Genomic DNA, 16,204 nt, shown 5'->3' with positions numbered 1-16,204 from the left:
AGATGGCTTTGTTAATATTAATAATCAGAAAGTAACTTTATAACTGGAAGAACTCCAACAGTCTGATTTTAGGAATCTAGTAGCTGACTCACCCTTCTTGTTTAAGCTATCAACTTCTGAGGAATTACTAGGTTGTGACAAGAGTTTGCATGATATAGCTTACCTGTTCAGGATTTTGCACTACATATTGCCTAATAGTGGCCTGCGGATATGTAGTGACTTTCACTGTTGGAGAATGGAGTTCCTGTGAAGAAAAGATAAAAGCTGCATATAATCATAGTTATTTAGTGACCTTGCAGCCAGAATAATAGGGAGCAATTTTCAGAGTGAAATTTTAAAAACCATTTACATAAATGATGACATATGAATTTAGGTTTTGGTTAATTTCAGTCTGAAAAACATACATGAAGGAGTGTGTTTATGGGCTCAGCACCATGCTAGGTATTTCTATTATACTCATTGCATAGTAATTCATCACACATTCCAAACTATATTTGATGAGAGTTTCAAAATATTTGTTTCATTGTAAATGCCCCCACATGATTAGAAGAAAATATAGCTTAATATTTATTAATCAGAGTTTCTGTTTGGAAAGGACATCCTATATTTTAAAAAATGAAAGGAGACGCAAAGAGAAAACTGTGTGTGTGTACACTTAAACATTTAAATCTTCAGTGTGGTGGTGGGCGAGGGCCATAAATAATGTTAAAAGGGAGACAAAACACAAGAACAAAGTCATTTGTAAATTTTGGATGGAAAAAGAGTGGTATCATTAATATAAAGAGAGTTTTATACCTCGGTGAGAAAAAAAATCTTCACACTAATAGAAAAATGAGCAAACGGTATGAAAGCAGAAAAGAAGAAAAGCAAACGATTAACAAACAACAAAAATTATTCAAACAAACTAAGAATCAAGTAAACATAACAAAAGAATACCATATTTTAACTGAGAAAATGTTAAAATAATAATGCTGATGAGGGCACAGTAGGAGGAACATTTTCCTGTGGAGAGGGGAAAGATTAAATAATCATGCATAAGCTGAAATATGTAGCCATCGAAATAATGATCTTGATAATACAAATTTACATTAAAAACTCATAACATTATGTAAGATTAAATGAGAATGAAGATATAAAACTGCATATATGGTATGATCTTAATTTTTTATTTGAATGGAAGAAAACACAACAAAATGCTAAGAGTACCATCTCTGGGTAGGGGATGGGTCATGAGTGAATTTTATTTTTTCTTCTTTATGTTCTTTTGTATTTCCAAATTTTCTAGAAAAAACATTTTTTGTCAGAAGTAAAATTTACAGCAAACTTAATTATAGAGCCATTTATTATGAAAAATAACAGTAAATGCAATTTTATGACTGGATTTCAGTGTAGTGAACGGCTCTGTGATTTAAGTAGACTTACTTTTCTGAGCTAATCCTATCTTGGTGGTCCATCCCATGGGGCTCCACTTTTAACTCAGTTGTAACCTTTATTCCACTGTCCTATGTTTTGTTAGTGTGTGACCCATGTTAGTCTGAGGTCTTTGGGAGTAGTGATTGGTTCCTATTCACCTTTGTGCAATATTTGGTACACACTTGGCAGTCAGCAAATGTTCGCTGAATAAATGCATGACTCTAACTGACCTAGCTCTAGGCCAGGCCAAATTGGTACATGGTAGGCAAACTTTTCTTTGATAATCGTACTTGTTCTGCATAATATCACCTTTTCCTCACTGTACCCCAGGTCTAGAGACCAGCTTTTGTCCATTTGTCCCTTCACTATTCAAGTTCACATCGTGACACTTCAGTCTGGGCAGGCATGTTTTCTCAGAACAGTATCTTTCTCCCTCCTATCTTCCAAATCCTGCAGCCTTTATACTCCCCTCCTGTGTACTAACAAACTTAAGATGTCATATGGTTTATTTACTCAGAATTTACTTTTTAATATGTGGGACTAGCTCATTAAACACATATTTGTTAATATGGTATTTAATTATTATTACAGGTACCTACCTTTTGGAGATATAATGTGTACACTCAAAAATAATCTTAAAAGTGGGATTATTAGGTCACAAAGGTTAAGGGAACTTGAACTTGTGTGTCTTTCAAATCATGCACCTTGGAGAAGGGCTAGTTCTGACCCTGCAAGTTATTCTCTCTGGATATAAATGTACAGTATTATCATTCACAAAGCCACGTCCTCACTCAATCCAAGATCGAGGTACTTCATTTCTGCTCAGATCAAAGACCCTTAAAATATACATAATCAGTGGGAGATCCTTGGAGAAAAATAAACTGCACTCAAACAAAAGCAATCAGACTGAGTAGATAATGAAATTGAAAAACCTCAATCCACAGCACTTGCTTCACATTCCTATAATGGGCTGAGCTGACTTTCATATGTAAGGCTCTCCTTTCCAGTTTTATGTTCCTGAATTTTTGTGAATGTGTAAAGTTTTATGAGGGCCTAAAGATCACTTAAACAGACAAGCAAGGTTTACACAAAAAGAAAGTAATCTGATCTAACCCATATCTTATTTTACCTGTTCAATATTTGGGGTTATATGTACAGTGCTTGGGGCACAAGTAGATATTTTCAGAGTTGTAGAATGAAGTTCCTGTTGATAGAAACAAAAGGGGGTTCAGAAAGTTACTGAGCAGTGTCGTTTAAATGTCTTAAGTTCTTGGGCTTCCCTGGTGGTGCAGTGGTTGAGAGTCTGCCTGCTGATGCAGGGGACACGGGTTCGTGCCCCGGTCCGGGAAGATCCCACATGCCACGGAGCGGCTGGGCCCGTGAGCAATGGCTGCTGAGCCTGCACGTCCAGAGCCTGTGCTCTGCAACAGGAGAGGCCACAACAGTGAGAGGCCCACGTACGGCAAAAAAAAAAAAGTCTTACGTCCTTAAGGTATTATTATTTCCTTTATTTTTATAATAATCCAAATTTGTCAGAAATAAGAACGGTATTTAGTGCTTTCTTAGATGATGTCCATCTCTCCAAAGAGCACATTACCAATTCCTTTGTCAGCATTGCAAGTAATCTAATGAAAAATAATTTCTAGAATGCTTTCATAACAGTACATACTTCTTTCACTTTTAGTTTGCATCCTTTTTTTTGCTTTTTTGAGAACTCGCCTGATGTATCCCCCGATGTTATTGTATGTCTGCAATTAACAAGATTTAAAGTTTAACAAACAAAAACATTAAATGTAAAAAAATCTGAAACCAATATAGGAACTACCTTTGAAAACTCAACTAAGACTACTGCTCTTATATTACTTCAAGCTGATTTTTAATTATGCTTCATGTGATCTGCTTCTAGTTTAATTTCAAAGAGTAGATTCTAATGTTAAAGAATGATCCATAAAGATGAGAGTATGATTTTTGATAATGTTTAGATAAAATGTTCACTCTATCGATTATGCTGGCATTCTTAACATTTTTCCCAGATCAGCAAATTGCATAACTTTATCAGTGTGCAAAGAGTCGACAGCATTACTCAATTTCTTCATACATTACTATAATTTACAACCAATTGACACAACTCCAGGATATATTCCTAAAACGATAAAAATAGTGTTTTTTTCAGATCAAGGAGGTATTAAAAATCAGAATCACAGACTTACAAGGGAAACACTGACAGACTCATATCAAAATATAGCTATAATGTAGGTGTAATGTGCTGTTCTTAAAACAGGACTGTGCATTTACTCAGACTGCCAAATGTTCTGCATGCTGTGGTTTTCCTTTTGGTTCAACTTGTAACATTTTCATCCTTCCTCCCTCTGTTACATCAACAGCAATACTGCAAGCTTAATGTTTCTAGGCAGACTTTGAATAGGTTCCCAGATTTCCTGCTGGTAGCTGAGGATAATTGCTCAGATAAATGCACAGAATTAAAGACTTTAGACCAAAAATGTACGTGTTCTTCAGTTTAGGAAAATGGTTACAAATACAACCAAGTGCAGGTGGATTTGGCCCAGAGATCCAACAGGAATAAGTTCAGAAAGACAAAAAATGTGATTTTTAGTTATACAACAGTGCATGAATACACTCTAACATAAAAATTTATAAAGCCAAAAATCTTCCCTTAACCATCCTCCCTTCATTCAAATCTCTTACCCATATTTATACATATATGTATAAATAATATTTACTGCTTTTATTATTCTGCAATATAAGCCTAACAATATCTCATATTATAGATTAATGTCTTAATTCATTATTTTAAATTATAGTGTTCCATAATGTTTGTTTGATAGTTTATTTATCTATCTTTTTAAAATTGTTTCCAGGTTTCCACTATGCTGCAAAGAGCATCCTTGTGCAATGTGAGTACTTCTCTAGAATCCCACAAAGTGGAATTACTAGAGCACAGAGTATGTGCATTATTCATTTTAATACATACTGCCCAATTGATTTCTCAAATGGCTATGCCAATTCCACATCCATCAGCAAGTGTAAAATTACTCATGTGTGAAAGATGCTTTTATGAAAACTTTTAGCCTTTTTAGGCTGTAGCTAGTAATACTAGGGTTATTTTGAGAATACAGTTAGTGCACACTGCCTGGTACCTGGTTCTATAGATGGTAGTTCTTTCCCCTTCCCTTTATCCTATTCAAATATGATGACATCAGAAAATTAAACAGAATGAAACTTCACTAGCTATGTGGAGTAGCTTTTAAGATGAAAGAGTGTACTGAGAAGTTTTATAAACTTGCTGAAATTAACCCAAGTAAGAATACACACACATACACAAATATGTGTGTGTGTGTGTGTGTGTATGTATCTTACATATTTAAGGCATATATTGATAGGCAGTTACTTTACTCAGATGCCAAGATAGCAGATATTCAAAAGGCAAATTGGTGTATTTACACAAAGACTAGTCTAGTGCTAAAATGAAGAAATTATTCAATCTTCTTATATTTGGAAAGCTGGTACATTAATTCCACAAATTATGCTTTACTTAATTGTTCTGAGCCTTCATTATTAGAATTGATCTAGGCAAATGTGGCTTTTCCCATACAATCCTTATGGAAACGAAGGACAAATGGAATGACTTCAAAAAGTAAAATATTAAGGTGGTAGCTTAATATGGGTCAAAGAGATTAAGACGTATGGCAGTGACCAGAATGAGTTTAAATTACAGCAGTATTAGACTTATCATAAGATGGGAAAAAACCTATCTGAATATAAGGTATATTAATTTCAGAAAAACTTGCTAAAGAAAACCCCTTTCCCCTGAAAGTCTACGGAATTAGGTAAGTAGGGTGAGTAAAGGTCCAAAATGAACATTGTCTTGATGATGGAAGTTACTTTCAGTGGCATCTAGCGCTAGGCAGGATTGCAGCAAGTCATCCCACAAGTAGGCATTGCCTATTCTACAGGAAGTGATCAAAAATGTTTGTGAATGAATGAATGAAGAGGATGTCTTAGTTTTAAAGGCATCTCAGGAATAGAAATCTAAATCTCTCTCTTGATAACCTACATCAATGTTTAATTTTCAGCATCACTCATCCGTACAGAGCTTCCCTAAATCCTTCATGTTGAAATCATTAAATCTAATGAATAGTTACATCTTTTGTACTTATGCCCTCTATGCCATAGCCCCATGTTCCTTATAACAAAATAACTGAAGGCTGGGGAAGGGGTGGTGGTGACTATCATAATATAGTGGAAAGAGTCCTGTGCTTGAAGTCCAGAGCCCTAGGTTCTACTTCTAGTTATACCACTATACCACCAGCCAGTTATGATAATGAACACTCATGCCATCTTCCTGAGCTTGTTTCCTCATGTGAGAAACGGGATGTGGGTATGTTTAAGTGTGAACTGGAGGATCTTTAAGCCTCATTCTATTTCCGACATTCTGTGAATATAAGAGATCACTCCCAGCTTATTTTTCCATACAGACAAGACAATTTCAAATCCTTTCAACTTGTCAGTCTTGTTTTCCTTTGATGAAGATGATAATGACAACTAACACCTATTAAGAGCTTTCTATGCCAAAATATATTACATAGATCATCTTATTTAACACTCAGAAAAACTGTCATCAGAAAGGTACTATTATAATAACCCCATTTTACATATGAGTAAAGTTAGACAAAGATAGGTTAAGTAGCTAGCTGAAGATCACACAGCTAATACTAAGGTGTTGGGATTCCAACTCAAGTAGCATGATGCTACTTAATCACTAAATCCAGAACTCATAACCTTAATCACTATACGTTCCCACACCTATAGCCTGCCTCATTATATTTTCTGTTGAAGTTGTGGAACAAAATTCTACTGTTAGATTTGAGTAATTCCCATAATAGGAGACTAGATATTTGACTCTTTTTATTATTTACTATCAAAAGTAACTTTTTGGTGCCTGAAAACAAGAAATCCACCTATAACTGACCGTGTGAGAGAATAGCCCTGATTAAATATTTTAAACTTCTACAAATACAATAGGGTTTTTTTTAAAGTAGACAGCATTATATATTTAGAGTGTACATACAGAACTCTAAACTTAATAAAACATTGAATTTTTATTTAATTTTCATATCATTTAAGCCCTTTGATTTTGCAGGAAGGCCCTACATTTTCTGATCAAATATTCAGCCTAGTATTGAGTCGTTTATTCCTGTGGCTCATATTTGCTAAATACATAAATATTGCCTGTTGGCAACATTCTTTAGGTAGAGTTTTGTTGAAAAATAATTTTGTTTATAATTAGTAGATTTAGGCTTAGTATGAAATCCAAGGGTGTTTTTCCCACGATGACTAAAGTCATTTTCTACTTTGGGAAAGTTGTAGCAGCCCTCTTCCCTCTTCCTCCTCCTCCCCACCTTTTTCCTTCTCCTTCTCCTCCTCACCCTTCTCTTTCCGTTTTTCTCCTCCTTCTCCTCTTATAAGTACATGTGGCATTACCAATTTTAAGATCAGAGTGGATTAAAATCAGTCTGCTTTTCTGGGATAATTTTACAACATCACTTGAGATAATTGTTCATACCTTTGTTTAACCTAAATCCAAGTTGGGATACAGGAATCAGATATCAGAGACTGTATGACATAAATAAGAGTCAAATATATAGATCAGGAATATCCAGTATAGCATGGTGGTTACAAGCATAGACCTAGAACTAGACTGCTTAGATTTAAATCCCAGTTCTACCACATACTAGCTCAATGAACTTGAGCAAGTTACATAGCACTCCTGTGCCTTTGTTACCTCATCAGGAAAAATGGGAATGATATTTGAACATTACTTACTAAAGTTTAAAATTAATTCAGTAGCTTAAGGGACATAGGCAGTTCCAGAGAGGCTATGAAACCCAGATCATGTGCTAAAAGAAAGGGAGGTGCATTTTTATTGAGGAGAGTTATTTCATCATTTTCCTCTATTTAAATATTTACTCTTTCAAAAAGTAAGGTTCTGGGGAAATTATATAAAGGATAGATACAGTCACCCCTCCGTATCCACAGGTTCTGCATCTGCAAATTCAACCAACGAAGGATTGAAAATATAAAAAAAATCTGGAAGTTTCAAAAAGCAAAACTTAAATTTGGTGTGCTCTCTCAACTATTTATATAGTATTTACACTGTATTTACAAATCTAAAGATGATTTTAAATACGGGCAAGGATATGCATAGGTTATATAAGATACTTGACAATCAGTTAGAAGAGGGCTTCCGGGAAGATGGCGGAAGAGTAAGACGTGGAGATCACCTTCCTCCCCACAGATACACCAGAAATACATCTACACGTGGACCAACTCCTACAGAACACCTACTGAATGCTGGCAGAAGACCTGAGACCTCCCAAAAGGCAAGAAACCCCCCCACGTACCTGGGTAGGGCAAAAGAAAAAAGAATAAACAGAGACAAAAGGATAGGGACAAGATCTGCACCAGTGCGAGGGAGCTGTGAAGGAGGAAAGGTTTCCACACACTAGGAAGCCCCTTCATGGGCGGAGACTGCAGGTGGCGGAGGGGTGAAAGCTTCGGAGCAGAGGAGGAGAGCACAGCAACAGCGGTGCTGAGGGCAAAGCGGAGATTCCCGCAAAGAGGATCGGTGCCAACCGGCACTCACCAGCCTGAGAGGCTTGTCGGCTCACCCGCTGGGGCGGGCAGGGCTGGGATTTGAGGCTCGGGCTTCGGTTGGAGCGCTGGGAGAGGACTGGGCTTGGCAGCAAGAACACAGCCTGCAGGGGTTAGTGCACCACAGCTAGCCGGGAGGGAGTCTGGGGAAAAGTCTGGACTTGTCCAACAGGCAAGAGGCTTTTGCTTCCATCTTTGTTTCCTGGTGTGTGAGGAGAGGGGATTAAGAGCCCTGCTTAAAGGAACTCCAGAGAAGGGGCGCGAGCCGCTGCTAAAAGCGTGGACCCCAGAAATGGGCATGAGACGCTAAGGCTGCTGCTGCCACCACCAAGAAGCCTGTGTGCGAGCACAGGTTACTATCCACAACCCCCTTCTGGGGAGCCTGTGCAGCCCGCCACTGCCAGGGTCCCTGGATCCAGGGACAACTCCCCCGGGAGAACGCATGGTGCACCTCAGGCTGCTGTGACGTCATGCCGGCCTCTGCCGCCGCAGGCTTGCCCCGCACTCCGTGCCCCTCCCTCCCCCTGGCCGGAGTGAGCCAGAGCCCCTGAATCAGCGGCTCCTTTAACCCCGTCCAGTCTAAGCGAAGAACAGACGCCTACGTGGCGACCTACACGTAGAGGCGGGGCCAAATCCAAAACTGAGCCCCTGGGAGCTGTGCAAACAAACAAGACAAAGGGAAATCTCTCCCAGCAGCCTCAGAAGCAGCGGACTAAAACTCCACACTAAACTTGATGTACCCTGCATTGGTGGAGTACATGCATAGATAACGAATCATTCCAAATTGAGAAGGTGGACTTTGAGAGAAAGATTTATGATTTTTTTCCCCTTTTCCTCTTTTTGTGAGTGTGTATGTGTATGCTTCTGTGTGAGATTTTGTCTGTATAGCTTTGCTTCCACCTTTTGTCCTTGGGTTCTATCCGTCCATGTTTTGTTTGTTTGTTTTTTAATATTTTTTTCCTTAATAATTATTTTTTCTATTTTAATAACTTTATTACATTTTATCTTACGTTATTTTATTTTATCTTCTTTCTTTTTTTCCTTCCTTCCCTCCTTCTTCCCTTCCTTTCCCCCTCCCTCCCTCCCTCCTTTCTTTCTTACTACTTCTACTCATTCTTTCATTTTACTTTTTCTCCCTTTTATTCTGAGCCGAGTGGATGAAAGGCTCTTGGTGCTGCAGCCAGGAGTCAATGCTGTGCCTCTGAGGTGGGAGAGCCAACTTCAGGACACTGGTCCACAAGAGACATCCCAGCTCCACACAATAACAAAGGGCGAAAGCTCCCAGAGATCTCCACCTCAACACCAGCACCCAGCTTCACTTAACAACCAGCAAGCTACAGTGCTGGACATACTATGCCAAAAACCTAGCAAGACAGGAACACAACCCCACCCATTAGCAAAGAGGCTGCCTAAAATCATAATAAGTCCACAGACACCCCAAAACCCACCAACAGATGTGGACCTGCCCACCAGAAAGAGAAGATCCAGCCTCATCCACAAGAACACAGGCACTAGTCCCCTCCACCATGAAGCCTACACAACCCACTGAACGAACTTTAGCCACTGGGGACAGACACCAAAAACAATGGGAACTACGAACCTGCAGCCTGTGAAAAGGAGACCCCAAACACAGTAAGATAAGCAAAATGAGAAGACAGAAAAACACACAGCAGATAAAGGAGCAAGATAAAAACCCACCAGACCTAACAAATGAAGATGAAATAGGCAGTCCACCTGAAAAAGAATTCAGAATAATAATAGTAAAGATGATTCAAAATCTTGGAAATAGAATAGACAAAATGCAAGAAACATTTAACAAGGACCTAGAAGAACTAAAGATGAAACAAGCAACGATGAACAGCACAATAAATGAAATTAAAAATACTCTAGATGGGATCAAGAGCAGAATAACTGAGGCAGAAGAACAGATAAGTTCTTATTCCACAGATAAAATAGTGGAAATAACTACTGCAGAGCAGAATAAACAAAAATGAATGAAAAGAACTGAGGACAGTCTCAGAGACCTCTGGGACAACATTAAATGCACCAACATTTGAATTATAGGGATTCCAGAAGAACAAGAGAAAAAGAAAGGGACTGAGAAAATATTTGAAGAGATTATAGTTGAAGAGATTATAGTTGAAAACTTACCTAATATGGGAAAGGAAAGAGTTAATCAAGTCCAGGAAGCACAGAGTGTCCCATACAGGTTAAATCCAAGGAGAAATACACCAAGACACATATTAATCAAACTGTCAAAAATTAAATACAAAGAAAACATATTAAAAGCAGCAAGGGAAAAACAACAAATAACACATGAAGGAATCCCCATAAGGTTAACAGCTGATCTTTCAGCAGAAACTCTACAAGCCAGAAGGGACTGGCAGGACATATTTAAAGTTATGAAGGAGAAGAACCTGCAACCAAGATTACTCTACATAGCAAGGATCTCATTCAGATTTGATGGTGAAATTAAAACCTTTACAGACAAGCAAATGTTGAGAGAGTTCAGCACCACCAAACCAGCTTTACAACAACTGCTAAAGAAACTTTTCTAGGCAAGAAACACAAGAGAAGGAAAAGAGCTACAATAATGAACCCAAAACAATTAGGAAAATGGGAATAGGAACATACATGTTGATAATTACCTTAAATGTAAGTGGACTAAATGCTCCCAGCAAAAGACAGGATCGGCTGAATGGACACAAAAACAAGACCATATATATGCTGTCTACAAGGGACCAACTTCAGACCTAGAGACACATACAGACTGAAAGTAAGGGGATGGAAAAAGATATTTCATGCAATTGGAAACCAAAGAAAGCTGGAGTAGCTATTCTCATATCAGACAAAATAGACTTTAAAATAAAGACTATTAGAAGAGACAACATAGGACACTACATAATGATCAAGGGATCAATCCAAGAAGATATAACAATTGTAAATATTTATGCACCCAACACAGGAGCACCTCAATACATAAGGCACATACTAACAGCCATAAAAGGGCAAATCGGCAGTAACACATCCATAGTAGGGGACTTTAACACCCCACTTTCACCAATGGACAGATCATCCAAAATGAAAATAAATAATGAAACACAAGCTTTAAATGATACATTAAACAAGATGGACTTGATTGATATTTAAAGGACACTCCATCCAAAAATAAGAGAATACACATTTTTTTCAAGTGCTCATGGAACATTCTCCAGGATAGATCATATCTTGGGTCACAAGTCAACCCTTGGTAAATTTAAGAAAATTGAAATTGTTTCAAGTATCATTTCCGACAACAAAGCTATGAGACTAGATATCAATTAAAGGAAAAGATCTGTAAAAAAATACAAACTCATGGAGGCTAAACAATACACTACTTAATAACGAAGTGGTCACTGAAGAAATCAAAGAGGAAATAAAAAAATACCTAGAAAGAAATGAAAATGGAGACACGATGACCCCAAATCTATGTGATGCAGCAAAAGAAGTTCTAAGAAGGAAGTTTATAGCAATGCAATCCTACCTTAAGAAACAGGAAACAACTTGAATAAACAACCTAACCTTGCACCTAAAACAATTAGAGAAAGAAGAACAAAAAAAACCCAAAGTTAGCTGAAGGAAAGAAATCATAAAAATATCAGAAATGAAATGAAGGAAACGACAGCAAAGATCAACAAAACTAAATGCTGGTACTTGGAAAAGATAAACAAAACTGATAAACCATTAGCCAGACTCATCAAGAAAAAAAGGGAGAAGACTCAAATCAATAGCATTAGAAATGAAAAAGGAGAAGTAACAACTGACACTGCAAAAATACAAAACATCATGAGAGATTACTACAAGCAATTCTATGCCAATAAAATGGACAACCTGGAAGAAATGGACAAATTCTTAGAAATGCACAACCTGCCAAGACTGAATCAGGAAGAAATAGAAAATATGAACAGACAAATCACAAGCACTGAAATGAAACTGTGATTAAAAATCTTCCAACAAACAAAACCCCAGGATCAGATGGCTTCACAGGCTAATTCTATCAAATATTTAGAAAAGAGCTAACAACTACCCTTCTCAAACTCTTCCAAAATATAGCAGAGGGCGGAACACTCCCAAACTCATTCTACGAGGCCACCATCACCTTGATACCAAAACCAGACAAGGATGTCACACAGAAAGAAAACTACAAGCTAATATCACTGATAAACATAGATGCAAAAATCCTCAACAAAATACTAGCAAACAGAATCCAACAGCACATTAAAAGGATCATACAACATGATCAAGTGGGGTTTATTCCAGGAATGCAAGGATTCTTCAATATATGCAAAACAATCAATGTTATAAACTATATTAAAAAAGTGGAGGAGAAAAACCATATGATCATCTCAATAGATGCAGAGAAAGCTTTCGACAAAATTCAACACCCATTTATGATAAAATCCCTGTGGAAAGTAGGCATACAGGGAACTTTCCTCAGAATAATAAAGGCCATATATGACAAATCCCCAGCCAACATTGTCCTCAATGGTGAAAAACTGAAAGCATTTCCACTAAGATCAGGAACAAGAAAAGGTTGCCCACTCTCACCACTGTTATTCAACATAGTTTTGGAAGTTTTATCCACAGCAATCAGGGAATAAAAGGAAATAAAAGGAATCCAAATCGGAAAAGAAGTAAAGCTGTCACTGTTTGCAGATGACATGATACTATACATAGAGAATCCTAAACATGCTACCAGAAAACTACTAGAGCTAATCAATAAATTTGGTAAATTGGCAGGACACAAAATTAATGCACAGAAATCTCTGGCATTCCTATACACTAATGATGAAACATCTGAAAGTGAAATCAAGAAAACGCTCCCATTTACCATTGCAACAAAAAGAATAAAATATCTAGGAATAAACCTACCTAAGGAGACAAAAGACCTGTATATAGAAAATTATAAGACACTGATGAAAGAAATTAAAAATGATACAAATAGTTGGAGAGATATACCATGTTCTTAGATTGGAAGAATCAACATTGTGAAAATGACTCTACTACCTAAAGCAATCTACAGATTTAATGCAATCCCTATCCAGCTACCACTGACATTTTTCAAAGAACTAGAACAAAAAATTTCACAATTTGTATGGAAACACAAAAGACTCCGAATAGCCAAAGCAATGTTGAGAACGAAAAACGGAACTGGAGGAATCAGTCTCCCTGACTTCAGACAATACTACAAAACTACAGTAATCATGACAGTATGGTACTGGCACAAAAACAGAAATATAGATCAATGGAAGAGGATAGAAAGCCCAGAGATAAACCCATGCCCATATGGTCACCTTATCTTTGATAAAGGAGGCAGGAATGTATAGTGGATAAAGGACAGCCTCTTCAATAAGTGGTGCTGGGAAAACTGGACAGGTACATGTAAAAGTATGAGATTAGATCACTCCCTAACACCTTACACAAAAATAAACTCAAAATGGATTAAAGACCTAAATGTAAGGCCAGAGACTATCAAACTCTTAGAGGAAAACATAGGTAAAACACTCTAAGACATAAATCACAGCAAGATCCTTTTTGACCCACCCCCTAGAGAAATGGAAATAAAAACAAAAATAAACAAATGAGGCCTAATTAAACTTCAAAGCTTTTGCACAGCAAAGGAAACCACAAACAAGACCAAAAGAGAGCCCTCAGAATGGGAGAAAATATTTGCAAATGAAGCAACTGACAAAGAATTAATCTCCAAAATTTATAAACAGCTCATGCAGCTCAATAACAAAAAAAACAAACAACCCAATCCAATGGGCAGAAGACCTAAATAGACATTTCGCCAAAGAAGATATACAGACTGCCAACAAACACATTAAAGAATGCTCAACTTCATTAATCATTAGAGAAATGCAAATCAAAACTACAATGAGATATCATCTCACCAGTCAGAATGGCCATCATCAAAAAATCTAGAAACAATAAATGCTGAAGAGGGTGTGGAGGAAAGGGAACCATCTTGCACTGTTGGTTAGAATGTAAATTGATACAGCCACTGTGGAGAACAGTATGGAGGTTCCTTAAAAAACTACAAATAGAACTACCATATGACCCAGCAATCCCACTACTGGGCATATACCCTGAGAATACCATAATTTAAAGAGTCATGTACCAAAATGTTCATTGCAGCTCTATTTACAATAGCCTGGAGATGGAAACAACCTACGTGTCCATCATCGGATGAATGGATAAAGAAGATGTGGCACATATATACAGTGGAATATTACTCAGCCATAAGAAGAAACGAAATTGAGTGGTTTGTAATTAGATGGATAGACCTGGAGTCTGTCATACAGAGTGAAGTAAGCCAGAAAGAGAAAGACAAATACCATATGCTAACACATATATATGGAATTTAAGAAAAAAAAATGTCATGAAAAACCTAGGGGTAAGACAGGAATAAATACACAGACCTACTAGAGAATGGACTTGAGGATATGTGGAGGGGGGAGGGTAAGCTGTGACAAAGTGAGAGAGTGGCATGGACACTACCAAACCTAAAATAGATAGCTAGTGGGAAACAGCCACATAACACAGGGAGATAAGCTCGGCGCTTTGAGACCACCTGAATGGGTGGGATAGGGAGGATGGGAGGGAAGGAGACGCAAGAGGGAAGAGATTTGGGAACATTTTTATATGTATAACTGATTCACTTTGTTATAAAGCAGAAACTAATAACAAAATAAAGATACTTGAGCATAAGTGGATTTTGGTGTCCGGAGCAGAGGTCCAAGTATCAATCCTCCTCAGATAGCAAAGGATGACTATACCTGCATACATACAGAAAAATATTTCATTCAGCTCTTTTCAAAAATTTTATGAATTTAGTTCTTCTTCTACTGAAATTGTCATTCTAAACTTGTACTTTGAAAGTTTGTGGCTTCCTTTTTTGTTTCATTCCTATGTTTCCGTTAAAGCTGACCCTGTACTTTGGCAGCCCTTTGATCGCACATTTGCACCACCATGAATTTCTTTGAATTGTAATGATCTTAGAGGTAGTTCTATACGTAAATGAGTAGCTTGAATATATAGATCTGTAGTGTCCAGTAGAACTCTCTGCAGTGGTGGAAATGCCCTGTATCTGTGCCGTACAGTTCAGTAGTCACTAGCCACATGTGGCTGTTGAGCACTTAAAATGTGGCTATTGCAGCTGAGGAACTGAATAATTAGTTTTATTGGATTTGAATTAATTTAAATGTTAATGTAATTAACCACATACTACCCTACTGGAAGTGTAGCTCTAGAGGAAGTATTAAGTGCATTAGGTAAGAGGCAGACTGCAAGCAAGCTTTAATGTCAGCATCACTACATTTTAAAAAGGAAAAAAAAACACACACACTAAAAAAAACTTCATTTCAAATATTGAGGTTCAAGTTCAAAGACTCTAAGAGCATGGGAACTTCCAAATTACTCTTTCTAAAGGATATTTATGCCAGTAAACATTATAAATACATCCCTGCTGCTCCAGTCTTTTGATCATATACCATGTTTCAGAAAATTGCTTTAATGGTTTTCCTTGTTAGTCTTTCTTAGCTAGTAGAGCCCTAATAAGCCTTTCAAGCATATGTGTTTACCTAATCTTCCCAGTGTCAAAGGAACCCTTACTTTATAGTCTATTCATTTAGTTTATTACCGTAGTTTGTGCAGCTATCAGCTTTTGTTGGCTATATTTTTATAAATCAATAATACAAACAGAAAGAATTATCCAGTGCTAACTCTGTGCTGGACACCTTCACATGTTATCTCAATACTCACTACAACTCTGAAGGAAGGTATTATTGTCCCCACTTTACAAATGAGGACACTAGGTCATGAGAGGTCAAGTCATTTATTCTGGGTAATACAACATTAACATGATGTGTCAGGCACTGTGCTGTGTAATTTTCACCGTATATTATCGCATTTGACTCTAATAACAATCCTATGACTTAGGTGTTATTATCACCCCATTTTATAGATGAGGCAACTGAAGCATATAGCTAGCAAGTCCCTGAACCAGGAATTAAACCAAAGAAGTTTAAAACCTAAGCTTACACTATTAGCCACTACACTTGACTGTTTCATAGTTCAG

At 37.3% G+C, this 16,204-nt stretch overlaps 1 protein-coding gene across 1 annotated transcript in view; it reads right to left on the bottom strand.

The window, feature by feature from the left end:
* Window positions 1-16,204, bottom strand: part of POF1B (POF1B actin binding protein) — a 100,379-nt gene that overhangs the window by 78,669 nt on the left and 5,506 nt on the right. The window contains exons 2-3 of the mRNA XM_060292023.1: window positions 2,543-2,617; window positions 164-244 (exon numbers count right to left, since the gene is read on the bottom strand). Of these exons, the coding sequence (XP_060148006.1) occupies window positions 164-244; window positions 2,543-2,617 (156 nt within the window). The remainder of the gene's footprint in view (window positions 1-163; window positions 245-2,542; window positions 2,618-16,204) is intronic.

The sequence above is a fragment of the Globicephala melas genome, chromosome X (assembly GCF_963455315.2).
Source record: "Globicephala melas chromosome X, mGloMel1.2, whole genome shotgun sequence".
Taxonomy (NCBI): domain Eukaryota; kingdom Metazoa; phylum Chordata; class Mammalia; order Artiodactyla; family Delphinidae; genus Globicephala; species Globicephala melas.
This window is presented reverse-complemented; position numbering and strand designations above follow the sequence as displayed.